The 22239-nt window shown below is 38.5% G+C and overlaps 2 protein-coding genes across 2 annotated transcripts; both read right to left on the minus strand.

Moving 5' to 3' along the window:
* Nucleotides 1–420: 420 nt before the first annotated feature.
* Nucleotides 421–4493, minus strand: rab33a (RAB33A, member RAS oncogene family). The gene is made up of 2 exons (XM_079892451.1): nt 2331–4493; nt 421–1093 (listed from the first exon to the last, which is right to left on the minus strand). The coding sequence occupies exons 1-2, from the start codon at nt 2592–2594 to the stop codon at nt 647–649; spliced, it is 711 nt and encodes a 236-aa protein (XP_079748577.1). The 5' UTR covers nt 2595–4493; the 3' UTR covers nt 421–646.
* A 1911-nt stretch (nt 4494–6404) lies between these two features.
* LOC307171072 (matrix-remodeling-associated protein 5) lies at nt 6405–21188 on the minus strand (the record flags this gene model as incomplete). The annotated part of the gene is made up of 7 exons (XM_079892450.1): nt 20994–21188; nt 19052–19284; nt 18583–18712; nt 18026–18416; nt 13583–16867; nt 11449–12352; nt 6405–8313 (listed from the first exon to the last, which is right to left on the minus strand). Exons 2-7 carry the CDS (start codon nt 19243–19245, stop codon nt 6405–6407), a joined length of 6813 nt encoding a protein of 2270 aa, XP_079748576.1. The 5' UTR covers nt 19246–19284; nt 20994–21188.
* Nucleotides 21189–22239: the final 1051 nt, after the last annotated feature.

Here is a 22239-nt window from a genome sequence, read left to right on the forward strand (position 1 = left end):
TTAATATCACTATTAGTAAGGATAGTATGATCAGTATTAGTCTTTAAATGCTACAGTAGATATTTAGAGTGTACCTAAAGTATACTTCCATTTCAGCACAATTAAATATACTTAAGTTTATCTTTAGTTGGACCTCAGCACTATTTCTGGATAACTAAAGTACTTTAAGTAAAAAAAAAAGTTGTTCCAATTTTGCAGACTTTAAGTATACCAATTGAATATACCAAAAGTACAATTGCAGGATGGTATTTATACTGTATTAAGTACGTAACATGTAAATGTATTTATAGTATACTTAGCATAAAATAAATGTATTTCAAATATATTTTAGTATATTTATTTTTCACTAGGGCAGTAATGTGAATTTTTGGGGAAATGTGCTTATATGGAAAAGTGGCATTATTTTCTGTCTCATTTATTTTGAGATGAAGTACGACCAGTTTTGTGGGATTTGCGTTTTAGTGATGGTGTAATTGAAAATAGAAAAATAAACAACAACAACAACAACATTTTAAGATAAGCACGCACGCACACACACACACACACACACAGGGATAGTTCATGACGTAAAGTAACTAAAATGAGTTGCAGGCACATTCTTGCACTGAATTATCATCAATGTTAATAATTCCACAGTTTAAGGTCCTCAGCATGGGCAGGTACTCTTAGGATCGGGCGGATGCGTCAGCCTCACTCTGCCGTCTTCTCTCTCCACGTCTCTGTAGATCAGGGACTTTTGTGCTTTTAGACGACATGCCAGGCACATGAAAATGGAGTCCACATTCTGGCTCTCCTTGGGATCTTTGGCTGATGTTTCAAACAGTAGCATGTTATGGGAATCTGCAAACTTAAGGGCAGTGTTGGAAGGGACCTGGATATGGTCAACTAGATCGCATTTGTTTCCCACCAGAACACGAGGCACTGAGGATGACACCCCGTGCCCGTTACACTCCTGAATCCAGGTCTTTAGGTTCTGGAATGAGGCCATTTTTGTGACGTCATACACAAATACCACAGCATGCACATTGCGGTAGTAGTGCTCCACCATGCTCTTCCGAAAGCGCTCTTGGCCCGCCGTGTCCCATACTTGTACCTGTTAAGAGAAGAAACAAGACAGAAACTAATTTCAAGGTTGCAGAGAAGGTGAAGGGAGAAAACTGATGCATCAGAAATAAAATAGCATGACAATAAATAAATCTACTTTGGCTATTTTTTAAGCATTCAAGGTGTGACAGTAAATCCAAATGATTACTGGTCAAATCTTTGACCTTTACTCATAATTGTATATGACTGTGCTCTTTAAATGTCATAGTGTTTTTTTTAATTTATGACAACATAAATTGGCTCAACATAAAGATCATTTCAGTGTTGATGCATTTGGAATATTTAGTACTGGCTAGATTGCATTAGATGGATGTGTAACTTACAAAATACATTTATAATAACATACAAGATACATACAAAAAACTATCAAAATGAATGTATTAAAGGGGTGACTGAACACACACACACACAGAGAGAGATGTATAGACAGAGAAAGACAGATGATACAATCTGGCTCTAGATGGTAGCTGTGGAACATGCTAGTGGGTCATTCCGTGTCAAATCAACAAAATTGTAGAATTTTTTCCTGGCTCAAATTTTTGATTTTGTTAATATTTCTTCTGAAGAAAGACAAAGATTAATAGTGATGAAAGCCAAAAATATTAAATGTCATGGATGTATATTTACTGAATAATCCACTATTTTGCAGAGGGAGTCAAAATGTCAAATTTCAACTGAGATTTGGAGCCAAATTACACAGGGGTGAAAATGACTTTAGAAAGATGGTAGCATCATTATTTTATTTTTACACTGAGATTGGTAGGTCTATTACTTAAATCTGTTGACTTCAGCAATCTTTGTAACATTATATACCAACAGACAGTTCAAAAATGGGAAAAAGCACTTCTTGTGTGTTTTGCCTTAAGTTTGCATGCCTGTAACTCAAGAAGTATTAAAGATATCTTAATATCTTTGGGCTTTGACCACTGAAAATGTGTTCAATTGACCAATTTACTCATGGAGGTGCATTAAGATGAACTAGCAGGTGTGATGATTTTTAAATGGACGACATTATGGCATGTCATTTAATTGTCTGAAATGAAAGACGATGACCAGGCGCCTTGATGCAACATGCGATCAGAACATTGATATTACTCAGAATGTAAACATTGAGCTTCCTCATGATGCTGCCTGTCTGTCACACGTCCAGCCAAACACACAATACAATCGTGACACAACGAGATATCGGCCTTCGGAAAGAGACCAGCCCCGACAATATATCCCACCTTTATTTTCTCGCCCTCGATTTCCACGGCTTTCTCCCTGAAATCCACGCCGATGGTGGCTTCAGTCTTGCAGGGGAAGGCTCCGCCGGTGAAGCGGAAGGTTAAACAGGTCTTACCCACATTTGAGTCCCCGATGACAATGATTTTAAAAATCCGCGTCTGCACACTGTGGTCTAGAGACGTGCTTAGGTCTAGAGACGACGTGATGTTGGCATGGCGTGAGTTGGCAGTTCTTTCTCTGTTTTCTGGGAATTCATTTGCCATAACGGTGAAATGATGTACCGAGCCTGGTGTTCACTGGTCCGGCGGTGATGATGGTGGTGGGGATGGGGGAAGGGATGGCAGATACACTCCCTTTGCAGATGCAGTGAGTTTACATAGACTGACTGACACTAACGTTAGCTGATGCAGTAGCCTAAACGCAATTAAAATCGTATAATAGCTGAAAAATAAATGAAACTTTACCCATAGTTGAATAAAAATGACAGCATGGGTGTGGTAGTTCAATTTAAAGGGATAGTTCACACCAAATTTAAAATTCTGTCATTATTTCACTCTCATGTTGTTACAAACTTGCTGGTATTATTGCAGTGGAATACAACATAATTTTGTAAGAATCTTTATGTAGCTCTTTTCCAGACAGTTCATAGTGATCATATAGCCTTTGTCCAGCCTGGTTAAAACCAGACCATTCTCAGTAGTAACTGAGTTATGGTCTGGCAAAGCTTCCTTAATAACTCATTTCCAAGGGGGCGTCACCAACGGATGTCGCTCAAATGCCTCTGGGCGCAATTGGATAGACCTAAAACTCCTAAAACCAATCACAGCGATCGGCATCGTGTAAAGACATATGCTGCGTCCCAATTCGCCTAAGTTACACTACGCCATAAAAGTATGTACTCTTTTTGTGAAGAAAATGTATTTACTTTTGAATGTGTAGCAGTAGGCAAGCTTTGGGACATACTACTTCGTCATCTTTATCGGACGGATCTGTCGCGTGCATCCTGTCACGTAAACTGCCCTGTCAATCATCTTGTCACAGTTAAAATCCTCTATTAAATCTAATTTAATTTCCTACCGTTTCGGAGAGAACTGTAGTAGCACGTTCATCTGCCAGTGGGTCTTTCATGGAGACTGTCCTCATGTGTTTGCAATTTGAATATAATAATGCATTTAAAAGTTGGTGCTTCACCATCGGAGTGGACGTCGCTCAAATGCCTCTGGGCGCAATTTGATAGGCTAGACCTAAAACCAATCAGAGCGATCGTCGTCGTGTAAAGCCCGCCTCAACGTTTCTGATTGGTGCCGCGATTTCGACAGCATGGAAATGGGCTTGAATGAGCTCTTTGCCAGACTACTTGCAGAGCACATCTAAATTTGCCGGAAGTTGTCTGGGTTTTCCCAGGCTAGCCTTTGTCAACAAAACATCATAAAAGTGTCCAAAAAGAACTCCATATGACTCGTGCTCTATGGTGCAAGTCGCCTGAAGTCATATGATTGCTTACAATGTGAGAAATATACCAAAAAAAGTTAAATTAACGGAAAATACCCCTCTGCAAAACTGTTATGTTATATGCATTTTGTTCAGAAAAATAGTTTGGCAAGGTTTGATGTCTTTGTCTACACTTGCCATTTCTAGGATGTGTCATAACTGAGCATTACACTTGTTTTAATATGTGGAAAGGAGAATGACATTTCATTGCAATCATTGCTGCGTGAATCAATAATGACAGAATTTTCATTTTCAGACCTTTAACCATATTTTATTGCTCTATCATAGCTCATAGATTTATGGAGTTCATTTATGTTTCATTTATGTATCAATTGAAAATTGTTAATATACACTAAGAGTATGTAGCCATAAAACGAATGTGTGTAGAATAGCTCGGATAGTTTGGTCTTGAGTGAATTTAATAAGAAATTCATATTCCTATTTCATAGTTCATATTGAGATCTGACTTTTGTTTGCAAACTTTAGTATCTTGGCAAATCTATTGCACAGATTGTGACGTTGTTGAGATCTCTTCTCAAACTCTAGAGCAGACAAATCAGATAAACACTAAAAAATCCTGTCTAGGAGATGATATCATTCATATCTCACTGTGATTTTTATTTCCTATGCATTAATTAATACTATTGCTTGATTCATCACTGTGGCATCTTACATTTAAAATGTAATAGACTTAAAATTAAATTAATAGGCCCACATTAATTTACTTAGTAATGTTGTGCAATTGTGGCATTTTGTAAAATAAATGGTATATATTAAAGAGTTGAAACAAAAAGACCATAATAGTATTATTTATTTGCCCAGTGTGGCAGTAAGTATCTTACATAATTGTGTTCTTGTCTTATTTTTTGTACAGCTACCACATCAATAGCAACATTTGTACCATACATTGCCTCATTCCACTCTGACAAGGCCATTTTGTTCTAACGCACTGAAGAAAGCAAGAAATTCAACAGGCAGTATTTCAGACAAATTGCAGACATTCTGGAATGTTTTATGTTCAATTTATGTTAGAAAATAATGTATGTAAAATGAGTGTTTACTCTGTGGAATATATATAAAAATGTACAAACTAATATTTTTATAAATTAAAAACAGAATACCAAAGACATCTTATCCTTGGGTCAATGGATGGGCAGATCCAAAGCTAACAAACATTTAACAACATTGACGAGGGCATTTTAAGTGCATTGGTGCACTTAATACATTTTTTTAATACAATATATAAGCCCAATTTCCAGAAAAGTTGGGACATTTTGTATAATGCAATAAGAATTTGTGATTTGTTAATTCTCTGACAAATGTACAAAGAAAATATTTCCAACTTAACTGTATTTTGTAAATATAATTTTTATTTATTTTATTTTGATGGCTGCAACACACTCCAAAAATTTGGAGACAGAAGCATGTTTACCACTGTCACATCACCTTTCCTTTTAATTATACTTTTTAATCATTTGGGTTTTGAGGATACTAATTGTTGCACGTGCAGAATGAGGCCTAGTATTGTCTTGCTTCCCAGGAAAGTTGTCATCTTGATGGCAGTATATGTCTCTGTACAATCCCAATATACACCTCCACATCAACTGTACCTTCACACATATGCAAGTCAACCATGCCGTTTGCACTGATGTACCCTCATACCAGGACAAATGTTTGCCTTTGCACCTGTCGTTGATGAAAGTCTGGATGGTCCCGTTCATCTTTGGGACTAAGAACTTGATGTCTGTTTTTTCCAAAAACAAGCTGAAACATTGACTCATCTGACCACAGCGCATATTTCCACCGTCTTTTAGACCATCTGAGATGAGATTGGGCCCAGAGAACTCGCCTGCATCCCTGCTTTGAACAGATGTATAGCTTTCTCTTTGCATAACAGAGATTTAAGTTGCATTTCTTGATGACTGTGTTAAGTGAAAACGGTTTTCCAAAGTACTCCAGAGCACATGTGACTACATTTAACAGTAGCATGATGGTTTCTCATGCAGTGCCATCTGAGGGCTCAAAGGTCATGCACATTCAATGGAGGTCTCCTGCCTTGCCCAAAACAGACTGAGATTTCTCTGGATTTCCTGAATTTTTTCACAATATTATGTATGGTAGATGGTGAAAAACATAAATTCTTTGCAATCTTGCATTGAGAAATGTGATTTTTGAATTGTTTGACAATTCCCTCATGAAATTTGGCATGAAGTGTTGAGCCATGACCCATCTTTGCTTGCAAAGACAGAGAATCTGCTTTTACACCCAATCACAAAACCCTCATCTATTACCAATTCACCTGCTAATTGTGGACTGTTTCAAAAGAGTTTAACTTGGATATTCACTTTTATTTAGCCTCTGTCCCAACTTTTTTGTAGTGTGTTGCAGCCATATATTTACAAAAAAACAGTTGGTCAGTGAAAACATTTGAAAAATTTTCTTTGTACTTTTGTCAGTTAAAAAAAAGGATCAAGAGAATTAACAAATCACAGATTGTGGATTTTATTGCATTTTTCAAAAGGTTCCAACTTTTCTGGAAATGGGGTTATATCTATATTATCTAATGGATTTATGTCTATTGCTCAGATCACTTGAAGGTATGTTGATTTGAAGTCCGTTCCCAAGGCATTTCTAGCATTACATTTGTAAATCCCTGAGTTCATGAGGCCTGGGTCCTGTATTACCAAATTTCCCTCCTCTGTCATGTGAATTCCACTCTGTGCTGTGAAGCGACTATTGGGTACAAGTGTGGTGCGTCCAGGCAGAGTCCAAGAAATGTCTGGTTTGGGTATGCCAGAAGCTATGCAGTTCAGAATCACAGGAGACCCCCTGTTAACTCTGGTTATTGAAGGTGGAGCATGAGTGATTTGAGGTGGAAACACCATAATACTTACTGGATATGACAATGTTGATGATCCAAATGTGTTTTTGGCTTTGCAGGTATATGTTCCTCTATCAAATTTGGAAGTTTCTTTTACCTGAAGTGTGCCATTAGATAAATATGTTACTCTTCCAATAACTTGAGGCTTGTCCAAGACCAGGCCATTTGGAAGAGTCCAGGTAATTGTTGCCTGAGGCCAACCATCCGCATTACATGGCATATTCAGTGTCTGCCCAAATGAAATCTTCATTGTTGCAGCAGTACTTCTAATTTGAGGCTTTTGTCCAGGTTCTAAAGCATAGCGCTTTTCTCCTTGTCCAGCTACATTTTTGGCCAAGCATCGATATACACCTTTGTCAATGACACCTGGTTGTATAATGTGTAAAGTCCCATTTCCCAGGAAGTGAGTGAACCGTTGAAGTTTCATGCCTGGATTCAGTGCTGTTCCATTGGGTAGAATCCAAAGAAACTCTGGCTTTGGTTTTCCTGTAGCACGACACTCCAAAGAAATGTCATCACCATCTGGTTTGAGAGGAAGAACCTCTATATTTGGCACTGAAAAGCTTGGCTTCTCAGCAAGTGATGCTACTTCCAGGTCAACTGCTAGGCTTGCTTCCCCTAAGAAATTCTTGGCTACGCACAGAAACCGACCTTCATCAGTCTTTCGAATGCCCCTCAATTCAAGAGTGCCATTCCTGTGGACTTGGAACCTGCCTCCCAAATATGGGGTGGGTAGAGACATGCTATAAGGTGTGGTCCAGGTGACCTGTGGCTCAGGCATACCCTCTGCTTTGCAGTCCAGCAGCAGTGTCTGGTAATACACTGCTAAAACTTTGTTCTCTGTTCGCCCACTCTGTCCATTGATTTGCGGCCCTTTAACATCAACTAGAAGCTTCACATTCTTGATGTAATCTCCGGCTGGGTTCCGTGCCACACAGGCATACTTTCCTTGATCAGCCAAAGTCAGTTTTTTTATGATCAGAGTCCCATCATTCAGGATTTGATATTTGACTGAAGATGAGGTAATTATCTCATTCCTTGGTGAGATCCAGATAATCGTAGGTGGTAAAACACCTGTAGCATCACACTTCATTTGGACTGATTGCCCGAAAGGTGCCCACATGGATACCTGCTCTTTAGAAGATATTTGGACTGAGTTTGGCACCACTTGGACAATTACTTTCATTGCATCCTCCCCCAGGTTGTTCTTTGCGAAGCATGTATAATTGCCTTCATCCTTTTTTCCCATTTGTTGCAACAAAAGCGTTCCATTCCCAAAGATGATATAGCGCCGGTTACGGGTTCCGCTGTCATCCGACTGAAGGGCATTGTTGATCATGGTGCCATCTGGGAGGCTCCATGAAACCTCAGGGTCTGGAAGGCCAGAAGCTACACAGTCCACCAGGAAGTTGTCTCCATTAGCTATTCTTTTATGTTGTGCCCCATTGTTCTCTATCTTTGGCGGCCTCATGAGAACCTCTACTTGGAACAGCTCCATGTCCTCACCATTTGGTCTTTGATACATGCAAAAATAATTGCCTCCATCTTTCTCAGTCAGTCTCAGAATTCTCAGAGTGCCATTGGGGAAAGCAGTGATGTGCCTTTGTGGACTGAGAACAAAAAGAGAGAAATTGTTTACACCTTTTTATGACAGCTGAACTCTTTAGTAATTAACTATGATAGAATAAAATAGCTCATAGAATTCTTCCTACGCTGCACACCGTGCAATTTCTTTTCCCTGTCCATTACAATTGTTACTTGTCAGATTTTGTCAGATATGAGTCCGGTGAGATTTTGCATAAAAACTAAGCTGGACAGAGTGGCATCTATGCTGATTCAGACTGTGTGATACATCTACAATTTTGGTCATGATTGACAGCGCTGACTGGGAAGTCCACATCCATTCAGGGGTGCGTTTCCCATATAATGACGTAACTCACTGCATAACTCCGTAGTACTATGAATCGTGGTATGCATTGGTTTTCCGAAACCTTAGTAACATGGCCACACCTCTGTTGTTTGAACCGTGTTATAGATAAAATTAACTAATTTAAAATTGTATGATCTTTACAACAGAACTGAATCAACACTGAACTGACTTTAGCCGAACAACAGCCAAAATGCATAATTTTGAAACAATCTATATTGTATAAAGTGCTATATAAATAAAGGTGACTAGACATGAGATTGGCTCAACATATAGGAGTGTAGATAATGGCATCACGTGTCAGAGTTTTTACTTTGTAATGTTTTATTTTGACCACTAGAGGTCCCCATAGGACTCTCGTGTCTAAACGTGTGCCTTAGTAATCAGTGCTATTGTTTTCTCGTTCTGTGCTGTGTATTTAAGCTGGTCTGTTTCTCTGTATCTTTGCTTGGTTGTTGTTATTCCTAAGCAAGTTACTGTCGTAAGTCTGCTCTTGTTCCTAGAAGCTTTCTTTTGTGCCTTTTGGATTGTTTCCATGAGTTTATTTTTTTGCAATTTTGAGTTTTTGTTTTGGAGATTGTTGTTTCTCCTTTTGGATTTTTTGGATCTTTTTTGGTCTGGATATTCTTCTGTTTTTGTGGCTGTCTTGAAGAAAGGGATTTTTTTGTACCCACATGCAGGTGTTGGAGTAATAACTCCTGCTAATTAATCCAATCAATTAGAGATTGCAGTTAATGTAATATTATTATAGTTAATGTAAATTAACAAACAACAGAAAGCTGTTCATTTATTTTAATCACGTTCACATTCAGTATTTAACTGCTGTATACTTTATTCCCGTATACATTCAGTCAGCAGCTTACTCCACAACATAATTTCTCTGAAATGCTGCTGTAAAGAACATGGCATCTGAGGACTACTTTAACCTTTGTGTTTCCTGTCAAGACAAACTTTGAATGTTGACGTCACAAAGCTTTGTTTGAAAGTAAAAAAAAAAAAAAAAAGTGGTTTTTGATGAGCACTAATTGTTCTGAGCAACTAAACTAGTTGTTTGACTGAATGTATCTCTCATTGTCTCTCTTTAACACCACACACATTGGGTTTTCATGTTTTATGGGGACATTCCATAGACATAATGATTTTTATATTGTACAAACTGTATATTCTATCATCATCAATTGCTGTGCTCCTATCCACCTTTTTCCTATGCCCAATGACACAGTGCAAATTATGGGAGTAACTTCTGTTAAACTGTAAACAGCAGTGAAAGGTCCGCTCTATGGATGCATAATAAGCTTTAAAAAAATCTGGGTACAATGAAGGGACATTATTCACATTAACATTAAAAGGATTAAAAGGAAATTTAAGTGTAAAAGGATTAACAAATTACAAGAACAGACCATGATTAACCCAAAAAGCTTGATTAGATCCCTATTAGCAGTGTTTATTGTAACATTTCTAAAGTAGGTAAATACAGTATTTGTTATTTGTTAAGCACAATACTAAAGTTAATGAACATTCATTAAGGCAAAGTATGTTACATAATACACACACACACACACACACACACACACACATACACATATATATGCGTGTGTGTGTATGTGTGTATGTGTCTGTATTATGTAACATACTTTGCCTTAATGAATGTTCATTAACTTTAGTATTGTGCTTAACAAATAACAAATACTGTATTTACCTACTTTAGAAATGTTACAGTAAACACTGCTAATAGGGATAATAAGTGTAAAGCATCCGTGTGAAAACACGCCTGGAAAGAGAAGTGCGAATTTCGGGAGAAAAACGAGAGATTCTCTGTGCACTACAGTGATTTACTCATGGGATATATTGTAAATTAAATCGGGAGAGCAGACCACAAAAGCACAGTATATGTTGTCTTTTTTCATGTTACAGCGGAATACAAAGAAAAAAGAAAATAGGAGGAAAAGAATGCAGCGAGTGAAAAGCGCTCTTGCCATATTCTTAAAAAAAACAAAAAAAACGCATTATGTTATTCTTCTGACGTCTGAAAATAAAAGTTTAAGGGAAATTGACAGCTCATTCAGTCAAAATGGCTGATGAGGTTAATTTGTAGTGGAACCTTATTAGGCCTATTTGAAATTATTTGTTTCAGTCTTTTTGAATGGAATTTCCCCAAACCATAAGTACCACCCATAATTCAAAATGCATTAGTCTTGTCAGGAAAAAGGTGGATTGGTTCTTCATTAAAAGTCACATTGCATAACTGTGAACCAAAATTTCTGAAAATTTTATAAGATTTTTTTATTTTATTTTATTATTTTTTTTTTTTACATCATTTAATTTTGATACATTTTAGTTGTAGGCATAATAATAACTGACTAATGTTAAACATTTGTTATGTAACTGCTTTAAGTAGCCTGTTGCATAGCTGGCTGAGCATTAAGACAAATTGCCCTTGCATCCCGCTCTGTTACTGTATTGTCTGGATCAGCAGGGGTTGTTTGGGCTGAGACAGACTGCTTGTTTAATCTACGCCAGACATGGTTTGAATTCCACTAGTGATGAAGTTGGCCTGCTGTGAGTTTGAGAGCATATGTCAGCTTGAACAGTGAGGACCAATAATTGCTCAAAAGAGAAAAGTAAAACACTTAATAAAGGAGAAATAACAATACAGCTGTGACGGCTTGACTTAAATAATACCACTGTAGGATTGTTATGAATGGGGAAATAAGTTCCAACATTATTAAGCCGACAAACTCTTCATAATAAAATTAAAATCTTGCTAGATAGAACATATATACATTTAGATTATATTTAATAGCAAAAAACATGTTACCTGTACTGATGTTCCAGTATGGTTTTAGATGGCAGTCTCCAGACTGTACCTCTGTGGGAACCTATGGACTCTGGACAATGCAGGAAAACTATGGATCCATATGTTGCCTTGACACTGTGTTGCTGGTATAGGCCTTTCCAGGGGCCAGGAGCCTCTTGCCTAACATCCATCTGCACCGTTCTTTTAGCAAAACCCACTGGGTTGGTTGCTGAGCACTCATACCTCCCTGAATCATTGGGAGTGACGTTCTTTATATAAAGTGTTCCATTTGGGAAAATAAATATCCGGCTTCCAATAAACTGTGTGGGCTTGATTTGTGAGCCATCAGGGAGAACCCACTTAATAAGAGGGAATGGCTCTCCTTTAGCAGTGCAATCCACATATACGTTTCTTCCAATATTCGTAAACATAGTCTCATATGACATCTCAACAATTATTGGAGGTAGCGCCGCAACACGAATGTGGTATGTGAGTGTATCAGCTCCTGCTACATTGCTGGCAATACACTTATAATCACCTTTATTGGAAAAGTTTGCTGAATGAATACTCAGTGTTCCATTTGGAAGAAGAGATATTCTTCGGTCAAGGATACCAATGTCTCGCACAAACGTCCTATCTGGAAGAATCCATGAAATCTGAGCTTCTGGTTTACCCAAGGCAATACAGTCCAAGCTGACTGGGTTTCCCAAAAACACTGAGACATCTTTGGCCTTTGAACTCATGATTTTTGGAGGCTGAGTCTGGACAACCAGAGTAACTACCATGCGGTCTGAGCCAAATTTGTTTTGAGCTGTGCAAAGGTACTGGCCTCTATCTTGCAGCTGAACATTTTTAATCACAAAAGTACCATTTGAAAGGACCTCAAATCTTTGTCCAAGTTTTGTGTTGGTGTGAATTGTTGCACCTGTAAAGGAGTTGGGAAAAAGAATCAAGCATAAACATCAACAAACTAATAAAAAAATGAACAAGCCAAACACAGTTTAATGATAGCCGTTATTACAGAAAATAATTACAGCTGTAATTACAAGCAAGTTTTTTTAAAATATACGTACAATGTAAAAACATTTATGCATACAATAAGTGCATTGTATCAAACAATTCTTTTAAAGGGGTGATATGATGGTTCTAAAAAGAACATTAATTTGTGTATTTGGTTTAATGCAATGTGTTTACGTGGTTTTAGGTTTAAAAAAAGTCATTATTTTACACATACCGTACATTATTGTTGCTCCTCTTTGCCCTGCCTTTCTGAAACGCGACGATTTTTACAAAGCTCATCGTTCTGAAAAACGCGGTGTGCTCTGATTGGCCAGTGATTCAGTGCATTGTGATTGACCCAATTACAATTACTATGTAAACATAAAACCATGTCTGTGTTTGTGATCGTAGAAACGTCAAACAAGCGGTACTTTATACTGCTCAAAACCTGCGTTTGAATAGTCCGTAGCAAATTCTTTAAATACGAAAACATACTTACAGGCTGTGTCTGTGAGTCAGAAGCGCCAGAATGTACTTGTAAAAGATGGAATTGCCCCACTTTTTAGAATCAGCCTTTGTGCACAGCCAGCCTTGTATTCTCGCAGGTTCTGGAAACAGTCCTCCGAAAAATACAAAGTAATTTGGCTTTCGCAACGAAAAAAACGGCAGCCGGCAGCAACAATAATACAGCGAGAATAAAAGTTACGCCTTCTTTCTTTGCGTATACATTTGGGCGGAGTTATGAAACTCTGCCCCCACACACTGACGTAGAATTGTGGGGGCGTGTTTGAACGAAGCGTTTTAGGAAGGTGTGACTAAGCCTTAACTTTTACAAAGAATATCTCTTTAAGTTTGAGACTTACAATCTCACAAAGAGAAGCCGCAATAATAATTCTGATATTAGAAATCTAAATATTTTATGGTTTATTTTCAATCATTTTACACCAAGTGAAAACTGTCACATGCATGTTCAATTTGGCTAATATAGTTGGCCAAATAAATGTGATCAGTTTTGGTATTATCTTGGGCAATTATTAAGCATGATGGCATGATTAAGCATTTGTTTACTGTCAAAGTTAAGCACTCTAAAAGGGGATCTCATCTTCCATTCAGATAAACGCACCCACAGAAGTTTTGTAATGAAAAATCGCCTAACCTGTTGAAACTTTGGTCCATGAAACAACAGGTTTGGGGTCCCCAGATGATCTACAGGACAAGAGCACATCTGCCTCTGCTAGAGCAGATACAGTTACGGATTCAGTTGCTGTGATCCTGGGTTTGACGCCACTGCCCATCAGGTTTGGAAAGGGAATGGCAGTGATCTTTGCTCCAAAATGACTGTAGTGCCAGCGACTACCATAGGGTACGCTTGCTGTGGAGGGTGGTTTGTTTGGATATGCCAGTAAGGATGGGGGAGTCACAGGCTTGTAGGTGCTTGGGATATTTGGTGCTTGGTGAGGCTGTGGGGTGGGATAATATGTCCTTGACTTAGAAGTGACAATCTTTCCCAGCTGGGCTTGTCGATATGCATCAAGCTGTGATTGTCTATATCTGTTTCTGAGCCTGTTGAAAAGTAAGTGGTTGCGTACATGAGACGAGCTGACATGTGGAGCTATGGTCCTCAGAAAGGAAGCTGTTGCTGACCCAGAAATGTAAGCTGTGGGCTTTGCTGTTTGAGCAGTGATTTCAGGCCAGTTGGTGACCCCTGCACCCCTTTGTTGGAAATACCAAGTTTTGTCTTGGGAGTGGTGGTGCCTTGAGCTATGAACTGTGGGCCAGAAGGGAATACCATAGTTCTTGGCCCAGAAGGGAGACTGAGTGTAGGGATGTGGTGTAATTGAGATTTGTTTTTTTGGTATACTCTTTTGGATTAGCCAAGGGTGAATAGGCACACCTTCAGGATGCATTCCCCAATTGTAAACACTCTGTTGGTCCACATTAGTTAAGGTTGGTTTCCCAGTCGTATGTGCTCTTTTTGTTTCTGAAGCATTTATGTTGCTGGTTTGAAGATGAGGGATGGCTGTTGCCGAAATCTGCCTTGTCTTATTGTCATTTGGGTGGCTATTAGTTCTAAAAATGATCTCTATGTTTTCATGCCCATACCTGTTGATCTGTCTGGGGGCAAGTGTAGCAGGAACTACTTCAGTTTCGTGCAGAGGTGTTGTACTTAGGAGCTGAACTAACCCAATGTGTTTTGTTTTGCCTTTAAATTCATTATGCTTCTCCTTTTTTATGAATGTTGTTATAGGTGTTTTAAGATCTTCTGTGACTGCCATGATTAAGCTTTCAGTTACTGGGTAATGAGTAGGAGAAACTTCTAAAATCATTGATGTTTTGTTTTGGGTTGGAGAATAAGAGTTAGTGGTCACAGTCTTGACTGGAGATTGGGTGAATGGTACTGCTGTAGTGTAAGCTAGGGTGAAATATGGTCTCTTTGGACGTGGTCTACGTGATGGAGGCCTACGGTGCCTATATGGGAATCTTCGTCTTTGGTTCCAGATGGAATTATTGTTAGCCCTTATTTTTTCTTCTATTGTGTGTCTGTCTACCTGTTTTATCAGCTGTGTCTTAGGTTCAGGTACAGTTGTTGAGTCTATGTGTACAAAAGTCAAATCTGAAATGTTAGAATCACTTGTCTTGTAATTAGATTTTTCTCCTTGTGTAGTTTCTTGTTTTTCGTACTCACTTTGGGATGGTGGTTTCACCTGTTTCGTATTGTAATTGTGTATGCTTGAACTTATGCTGGGACTGCTTGCTGTAACTTCTGTTTGAGTAGTTTGAAAGGTGTCAGCTGTCGAAGGGGTGGTGGTTGTAGTCATTGACGACTCTGTCACTGTTTTTGAGGTTTTTGTCATTTGTAGTTGTGTTGTAACTGGTGGCATGGTTGAGAGTTTAGCATTAGCTTTTGCAAGAATCTGTTCCCAGCGGCTGGGGTCAAGCTCTTTGACAGAGTTATTCGGTTTTCTCACACTCTCCTTTATTTTATTTTCTTTTGCATTTTGTCGGCCAATGCCCTCTCTGTATTTTCCACTGACCCTCTGAGGTGTTAGTTTAGCAGTTGGTCGTTTGATTTCTTCATATCCTGACGCTTCGCTGTCCTCACTCTCAAAAAGCTGTATTTCGCCATTAGATACGGTAACACCTTTTTGTGCTTCTTCCTTTTTACCAGTTACAACAATTAGATGAGACAACATATCAGCCCCATAGAGGTTAGCTGCTAAACAGCTATACTCTCCAGCATCCTCATAAGTCAGTTTTTTGATTATCAAAGTGTTGTTCTGTGACACGTACACCCTTCCTTTCAAGTCTGATGCTTTTAGAATTTGATTGTTTGGAAGGTACCATCTTGTCTCAATTGGATGAGGAGATGTTACTAAACAGGGAAGAGTAAGAGTGTCCCCATTCTCCACAGACATCTTCTTTCCATTTAAATCACTGGGACTTAACAGACGCATCCTGACTGTGAGTCTATAGGAGACGATGTCTACATTAGTGTCTGTCCTCACAAAGCAATGATAAAGTCCAGAGTCTGCTATACTTGCATTTTTGATTACTAGCCTGTAATTCTCCAACCTTAATTTATGGGAATCAGTTTGATCCACTGTTGTTAAGTCTGGAAGCATCCACTCCACATGCTGATGCCCTGTGCTGAGCACACTACAATCCAGACTGACTTCAGAGTGTTCTAGTACTGACTGAATTCTCCCTGGAGCTCCTCTTTGGATCATAGCCCAGGAGGAGACCACATCCTCCTCATCCCCTCTTCCAATGATGTTCTTTGATATAAAAGTGGAGAAGTTCAGCACCAGTTTTTTAGTTGTAGTTTTGCGCCTGTTCAGCTGAAGGGTAACCCTTGGTTGTAAAAGCCAGGCTGGTTCAGCTATTAAGTGTCCTTTGAGCTCTGTAAAATATGGTGATTCTTCACTTGAGGCTTGAGAGTATTGAAAAGTCACCTGGGAAGAATTTCCAAGTCTGGTTCCCCGTTCTAAAATAGCGGGGCTCTCGTAGTAATAGGCAACTAACCTCCAAAGGTTCTGAAGAGCATCTCTATCGATCTCACACTCCAGCAGTGTACGTAGAGTCACATTTACAGCAATCTCATCTGTTCTCCTCACTGGCTCCCACACCATGGAGGTGTCTTCAACAGGGTGTGTTACATTACAAGCCACGTGTGCTCGATTCCCATGGCTGTCAGAGAGAATAAAGGTCAGGTGGCCAAGAGGACGCTCCAAGTCCTTGATGTAGGGGGAATCTGGCTCCTGATCTTCCCACACGCTACTCTCTCCGATTTTTAGAGGGGACTGAAGGGAGGGTTGGCCACAGGTGAGTTGATTGGTTGAAAGTTGCAAGATCTGGCTGTTATTCAAAGGCTGTGGTGAGGCACATGCAGCACAGTTGCCAGCATCTCCAGAGTCACGGTCCTTTTTACACTTAATAACTCCTTGAAAGAGAGAGAGGGATAGAGAATGTTTCAGTAAAAAAAAAAACTTTTCTTTGTTTGCCTTTTCAGTTATTTGCAGCCAATAGAGTTGTACACATTCAACCTTAAATTTAATGTTACAATACAATGCATCTAAGATCCAATTCACACAGCACAGACAAACGGCAACAAAGACCAAAAAAAAAAGGGTTGGCTGTTAGATTTATAATTTTATGAAAAATAACTGTCATGTTCACACTGCCCCAGCAGACACTGACAAACTCAAGCACCCACGAAAATGGTTGAGCACCCACGGAAAAACACGAGATATTCTCCATTCATTTTAACCAATAAAAATAAAACATTGCTGCTTTCAGACACAACTTCCTTCTCGTCTCTTTATGACAACTGTAAAGACTCTAAATACAAAAGGGTTTTACCCTTTATAGTTCATTTGAGGTGGTTTCTATGGCGTTAAATGTTGAGAGCGCATTATTGTAACGCGAGAGTGCATCCATTTAACAAATCTCTCCGCTCGCAAGCGGATTGCTTTCACTCTAGCACAAAACTTAATGGACGCACGCTTTCAAATATGGCTCTGCTCTCGCTCAGATTTTACGTGTACATGCTCAAACTTTGTCCAGTGTGCTCTCGCGAATCTCGATGCTCTTTCTGTAGAATTGTCTTGTAGTTTGGGTAGAAACATTTTCACTACAAGGATAATTTACCAAGGACACCCAGCACCAACACACAGTCTTTGCAAGGGACATTTTGGGGCCAGATCAGATTATGTCAGAGTTTGTTGCCGTTTGTTGGAAAATCATATCACACTGCTCAGACATTCCACGACCCAACAAACAACGATTGAACATGTTCATTCGCGTGAAAACAAACCCCGACCAACACCAACAAATGCTGACAGGGGTAACACACTGATCCAACAAACTCCGACAGACTTGTTTGTTGGTGTTTGTTGGCATTTGTCTGTGCGGTGTGAATTGGCCTTAAGACTGATGATAAATGTGACTACTTAAAATAAATAATGTATGAACACATTATCTGAGAAGTTCAAAATATTTGTGTGCAATGTTTTTTCAGTTTTATTTTATTTTATTCCATTTATATCAAATTCTGAGTGAGTGATGCAAAGGTTGAAAAATACAATCAATGTAGTTTCACCCTCATGATTTTTGTCCCACTCCAAGAGCCAATGTAAGTGGCAGTCACAGGCCCAGGGGTTTCCATGCAGGGATAGGACTTCCAGCCTGTGCAAGTGCTGCAGAGTTCCAGGTAGCAGGTATTCTAGTTGGTTGTCTGCCAGGTGCAGGTGCCGCAGTCCTGAGCTCCAAAATGTGCCCAGGACTGAAACAGTAATAAATGTGTGAGAGTGAAGGTCCTGCAGTTTGTTTCCCTCCAGTTGCAATAGTTTTAATGATGTGAGTCCTCTGAATGAAAAGGGCTCAATGAAGTCAATATGGTTGTGGTCTAAATGAAGCCGTACAAGGCTTGTCAAGCCCTCAAACAAACTGGGATCAACTCTTTTGAGTTTGTTGTAGCTCAGCTTGAGTATCTGTGCCGAAGAAGAACAACAATTACTCAAATGCTATTTCAAAGTCATGTCTCATAACTATTTATATAGTTTTATCTAAAACTAGAGACACAAAGAAGCTATAGTACAGTAGTTAAATATAATGTGTTTTCTTTTGTACATCTCATATAACCATATGAATATATACCTGGAGGGAACGGAGGTGGTAAAAGGATCCGGAAGACACAGAGGAGATATCGTTTCCATGGAGCATAAGCATTTCCAATTGCCGGAGGTTCACAAAATCTGAAGACCCAATCGTGCCAATGCTGTTATAGCTTTGTAGTAGACAAAGAGGATTAAGGAAAAAATGTTAGCTTAAGACATATCACATTGGTTACCCCTTAATTTTGTAAGATACAGAATAATCAACACCAATTTTGAATATCATTTGAGAAATTCATACAACCACAAGTGTCACAATACCCTTTTTTTCTTCATTTTGAGTATCAACTTCTTTTTGTGAAGTGTTTTGCTTAAAAAGTGTGGTTATCCTGTGTGACTTAAGTGTTCATCTTGGTGCCTCTTTAGATACCCATTTGTATTTAAACATGAATATGTTCAGTCTGCCAGTAGTTCTTTAGCTAAAAGCAAAAGCCAGCAACACAGTAGCTTACCCTAAGTTGAGTCTCTCTGTGTCCTGGGGTAGGTTTCGTGGGGCAGAGGGGAGGTGACGGAAGGTACAGTGCACTTCCTTAGGGCTAGGGCAACTACAGGACCTTGGGCATGCATACAGGCAGCATGATGGCAAGATGAGCAGCAGATACAGAGCTGCCAACATCAGGAGAGTAGGTACACCCACTGGAGCCATGTCCCACTCATGCCATTATCTGATTTAGGAACAGTGTAACTGCAAAGCACATACAGTACAATGTAAGCAATGTGTTGATACAAATCAAGTAACAGCAATCAGTCTACAATTTCACTTGCAAAAGATAGAAATGACTGAAAGTTCAAATTAAGCAAAACACAAATTGAAATGTTTAAAAAAAGATTTGAACTTATGTTGGATTGATGTTGAATGTCTCCTAGAAGCTTTTTGAGTTACCATGTGACAATACGCCTGAAGTGTGATGACTCATAAACCTCTGAAAGTTGTGCCCATGCCTGACTAGCAGAGATAACATATTGCAACATTTAAAAAAAAAAAAAAAATCCACATATGTCTTTTAAAGAATGACTGAGGAACTGTGATTCAAGGAACATACTATAGTATAACTCATCAGTTTGTTTGATCTGTGACAGATGTAATGTAATCAATTATAATGGCAATGTGCAAGTACCTAGTTTCACTAAATAATAATAAAAAAAAGGTTATTTGTTAATATTAATAATAATACTAATCTGTAGACACTGTGACCTAATTTATCCAATTATAATTACTGCACATATTTAGGAATATTTACCTTGTTGTACATAAAACAAATATATTGCTATGTGATTTACACACACAATTTGCTGAAATGTTTATCTCAGGTAAAGCATTGCATTGGTTTCCTCCCACAATCTGGCAACTCATCCACAGCTTAATTACACAAACTACATTTAAGAGGAAGAAGAAAAGTGTTGCACTTTCTAAATACAAGAATGTTTAGATTTTGAGACACAGAAATGTCTGTTTTGCATTTTAATTACTTTTCTGCCAGCTTGGGTTGCTCAAATCTGCTGTTTAGTGCAGAGCAGCCAAAAAGGTGAAACGTCAGGCATGATTTATTCAGCTGACAGAAGCCCAATGATGACCCATGATGACTCTCAGACCATTTTGGACAATTTTATTCTCTCTGCATTCCTGTCTCTTTCATGCTGCTACCAGCTGCTGGTAGGATAACTACTCTAAATCAGGATACTGACTGAATGAATATTTACATGGGCCTGTAAATAAGTCCAACAATTTACATCCAGTATTTTCTGGTTTAGTATTTGAATGTATTATGAATTATGACTGGTCTAACTGCTGTTGCACACCCTACTTGCACTGTAGAAAGGATCTAGTGGCAGCTTATGCAATAAAGCATAATCATAAGTTTACTATATCTTGCAAATGATTGGGTCTCTAGTAATATTAAAGTTTCATACAAATTAGTTCTGCTTTGACTTTTGAGGGCATAATTTATGTTGAAATTAATTCAAATTGATCTTTGGTGACTTGAATTACTGTGTAATACTGGCTGATTGCCCTGGAACTCAAGACAGAGATTCACTTTACTTTTAAAATATTAACTAAATTCATACATAATTATGTCAAAGATATTTAAAAAATCATCAAACCTCAACGCTTCTTTTGAAGTTAACTTTTGCTCAGGCTTCAGTTCTGTTTAATATGCAAGGTCATAAGTCAAATTTATGTGAATTTATTCAAATAGGATAAAACTCAGATTCTAATGAAACCACAAAGTTCCCCTAATGTCCAAGAGGAACTACAGTGAACTTCTCAATATGCACTGAAATATTTATAAGAAAGCTCTGAAGGAAAAAAATAATAATGGCATGCTATTTGTGATAATTAGATGCTGAGACAGATCTCAACTTGAGTCCCTTGGAACAAATATTGCGTCTTACCTCAAGATTCCTGTTGACAAAACGTTACAGGTGAACACGAAGTGTGTAATTGTTTGCAGATGACTTGTTAAAGTTCCGTAATTTTGTTTATCCCTGTACTTGACTGAGCAGGAACTGTTGGAGGCTCTGAGTGATGGAGGCTTATCTGGAGAAAGTCGGACTCCAGGAGTAGCAGTCAACTACATCTGGAGAAGTGCTTAACTCCCACCTACACTCCTCCTCTGAACTGGCCTGTACAGGGGGAGGGAATGCTGGGAGACTTGGCTTCCATCCATCCCCTCTCTTCCTCCATTACCTGCGTTTCCTGAAGTTGTTTCTTTCCTGATGTTTTTCTTTCTCCTTTTGCCTGCACTTTGTTCTCTTCTAACTCCACTCTTCTCTTACTCACTGTTCTGTTTTCTCACTTTTAAACACATTAATAACTGCTTGCATATGCAAATACATGCTCACCTCAGTATGTCCCACTCACACTTCTTTTCATTTTCAGACATTCACATTCTGTTTATCATTCCCCCTTCTGTTCAGTTTCCAGCAGTTCCATGAACTTTTAAAAGGTCACGAGAGCTTATTTTCTAAAGCATAATTAATGCATGAGAGACTAATTGCCAGTGACAAAACTATTGTTTGCAAAATATTAATCAAATCAACTAGTTATAGAATAAATTAATGGGAAAGAGTATCACGAAAGTTCATTGTCAAATAGGCACAGTATTACTGTGCTCACTTGGTAACCTTGGGTAAAAATGCTGGTCAGTTAAAGGACTGAAAGGTTCTAAGTTCAAAACCAGATTTCCGTCTTTACGAACTGAAGGATGATTCATTTTTTTTCTTTGCTTGTGGTTTAGTCTGTTGCCACAGAAAATAATTTTGACTTGTCCCTCAGTAATGCATTTACAATGGAAGCCTATAGGCAGAAATGTGAAGTTCCCTTTCCCTTTCTGGTAATCTTACTGTATATTTATCATGCCAAAGCTGTCAGTTTTACACGATTTACATTATCATGGCAGCAAACAAGGTTGGTAAAGTAACAGATGATTTATGTACAGCCCGTCGATAATGTGATAATATTCTATACTATACAATAATATAATATGACTATACTATATTTGAGATTTTTTACTATTACAAAAAAATAGTCCAACATACAAAACAATCGGCCTAACAACAAGACAAACACTATTACAGTAATATACTTAACCATTGTGATTATCCTTACGCACGCCATAGGCTGCCGACTGCTGCTCTA

Source organism: Squalius cephalus (assembly GCF_949319135.1).
Source record: "Squalius cephalus genome assembly, chromosome: 14".
NCBI classification, from domain to species: Eukaryota; Metazoa; Chordata; class Actinopteri; order Cypriniformes; family Leuciscidae; genus Squalius; species Squalius cephalus.

What these genes read in the sequence shown, in the direction of transcription:
- rab33a (XM_079892451.1), bottom strand. Translation starts at nt 2,594, where the DNA reads ATGGCAAATGAATTCCCAGAAAACAGAGAAAGAACTGCCAACTCACGC. An exon ending in TCGAGGGCGAGAAAATAAAG is followed by an intron (nt 1,094 to 2,330) that starts GTGGGATATATT and finishes TTCTCTTAACAG; the next exon opens with GTACAAGTATGGGACACGGC.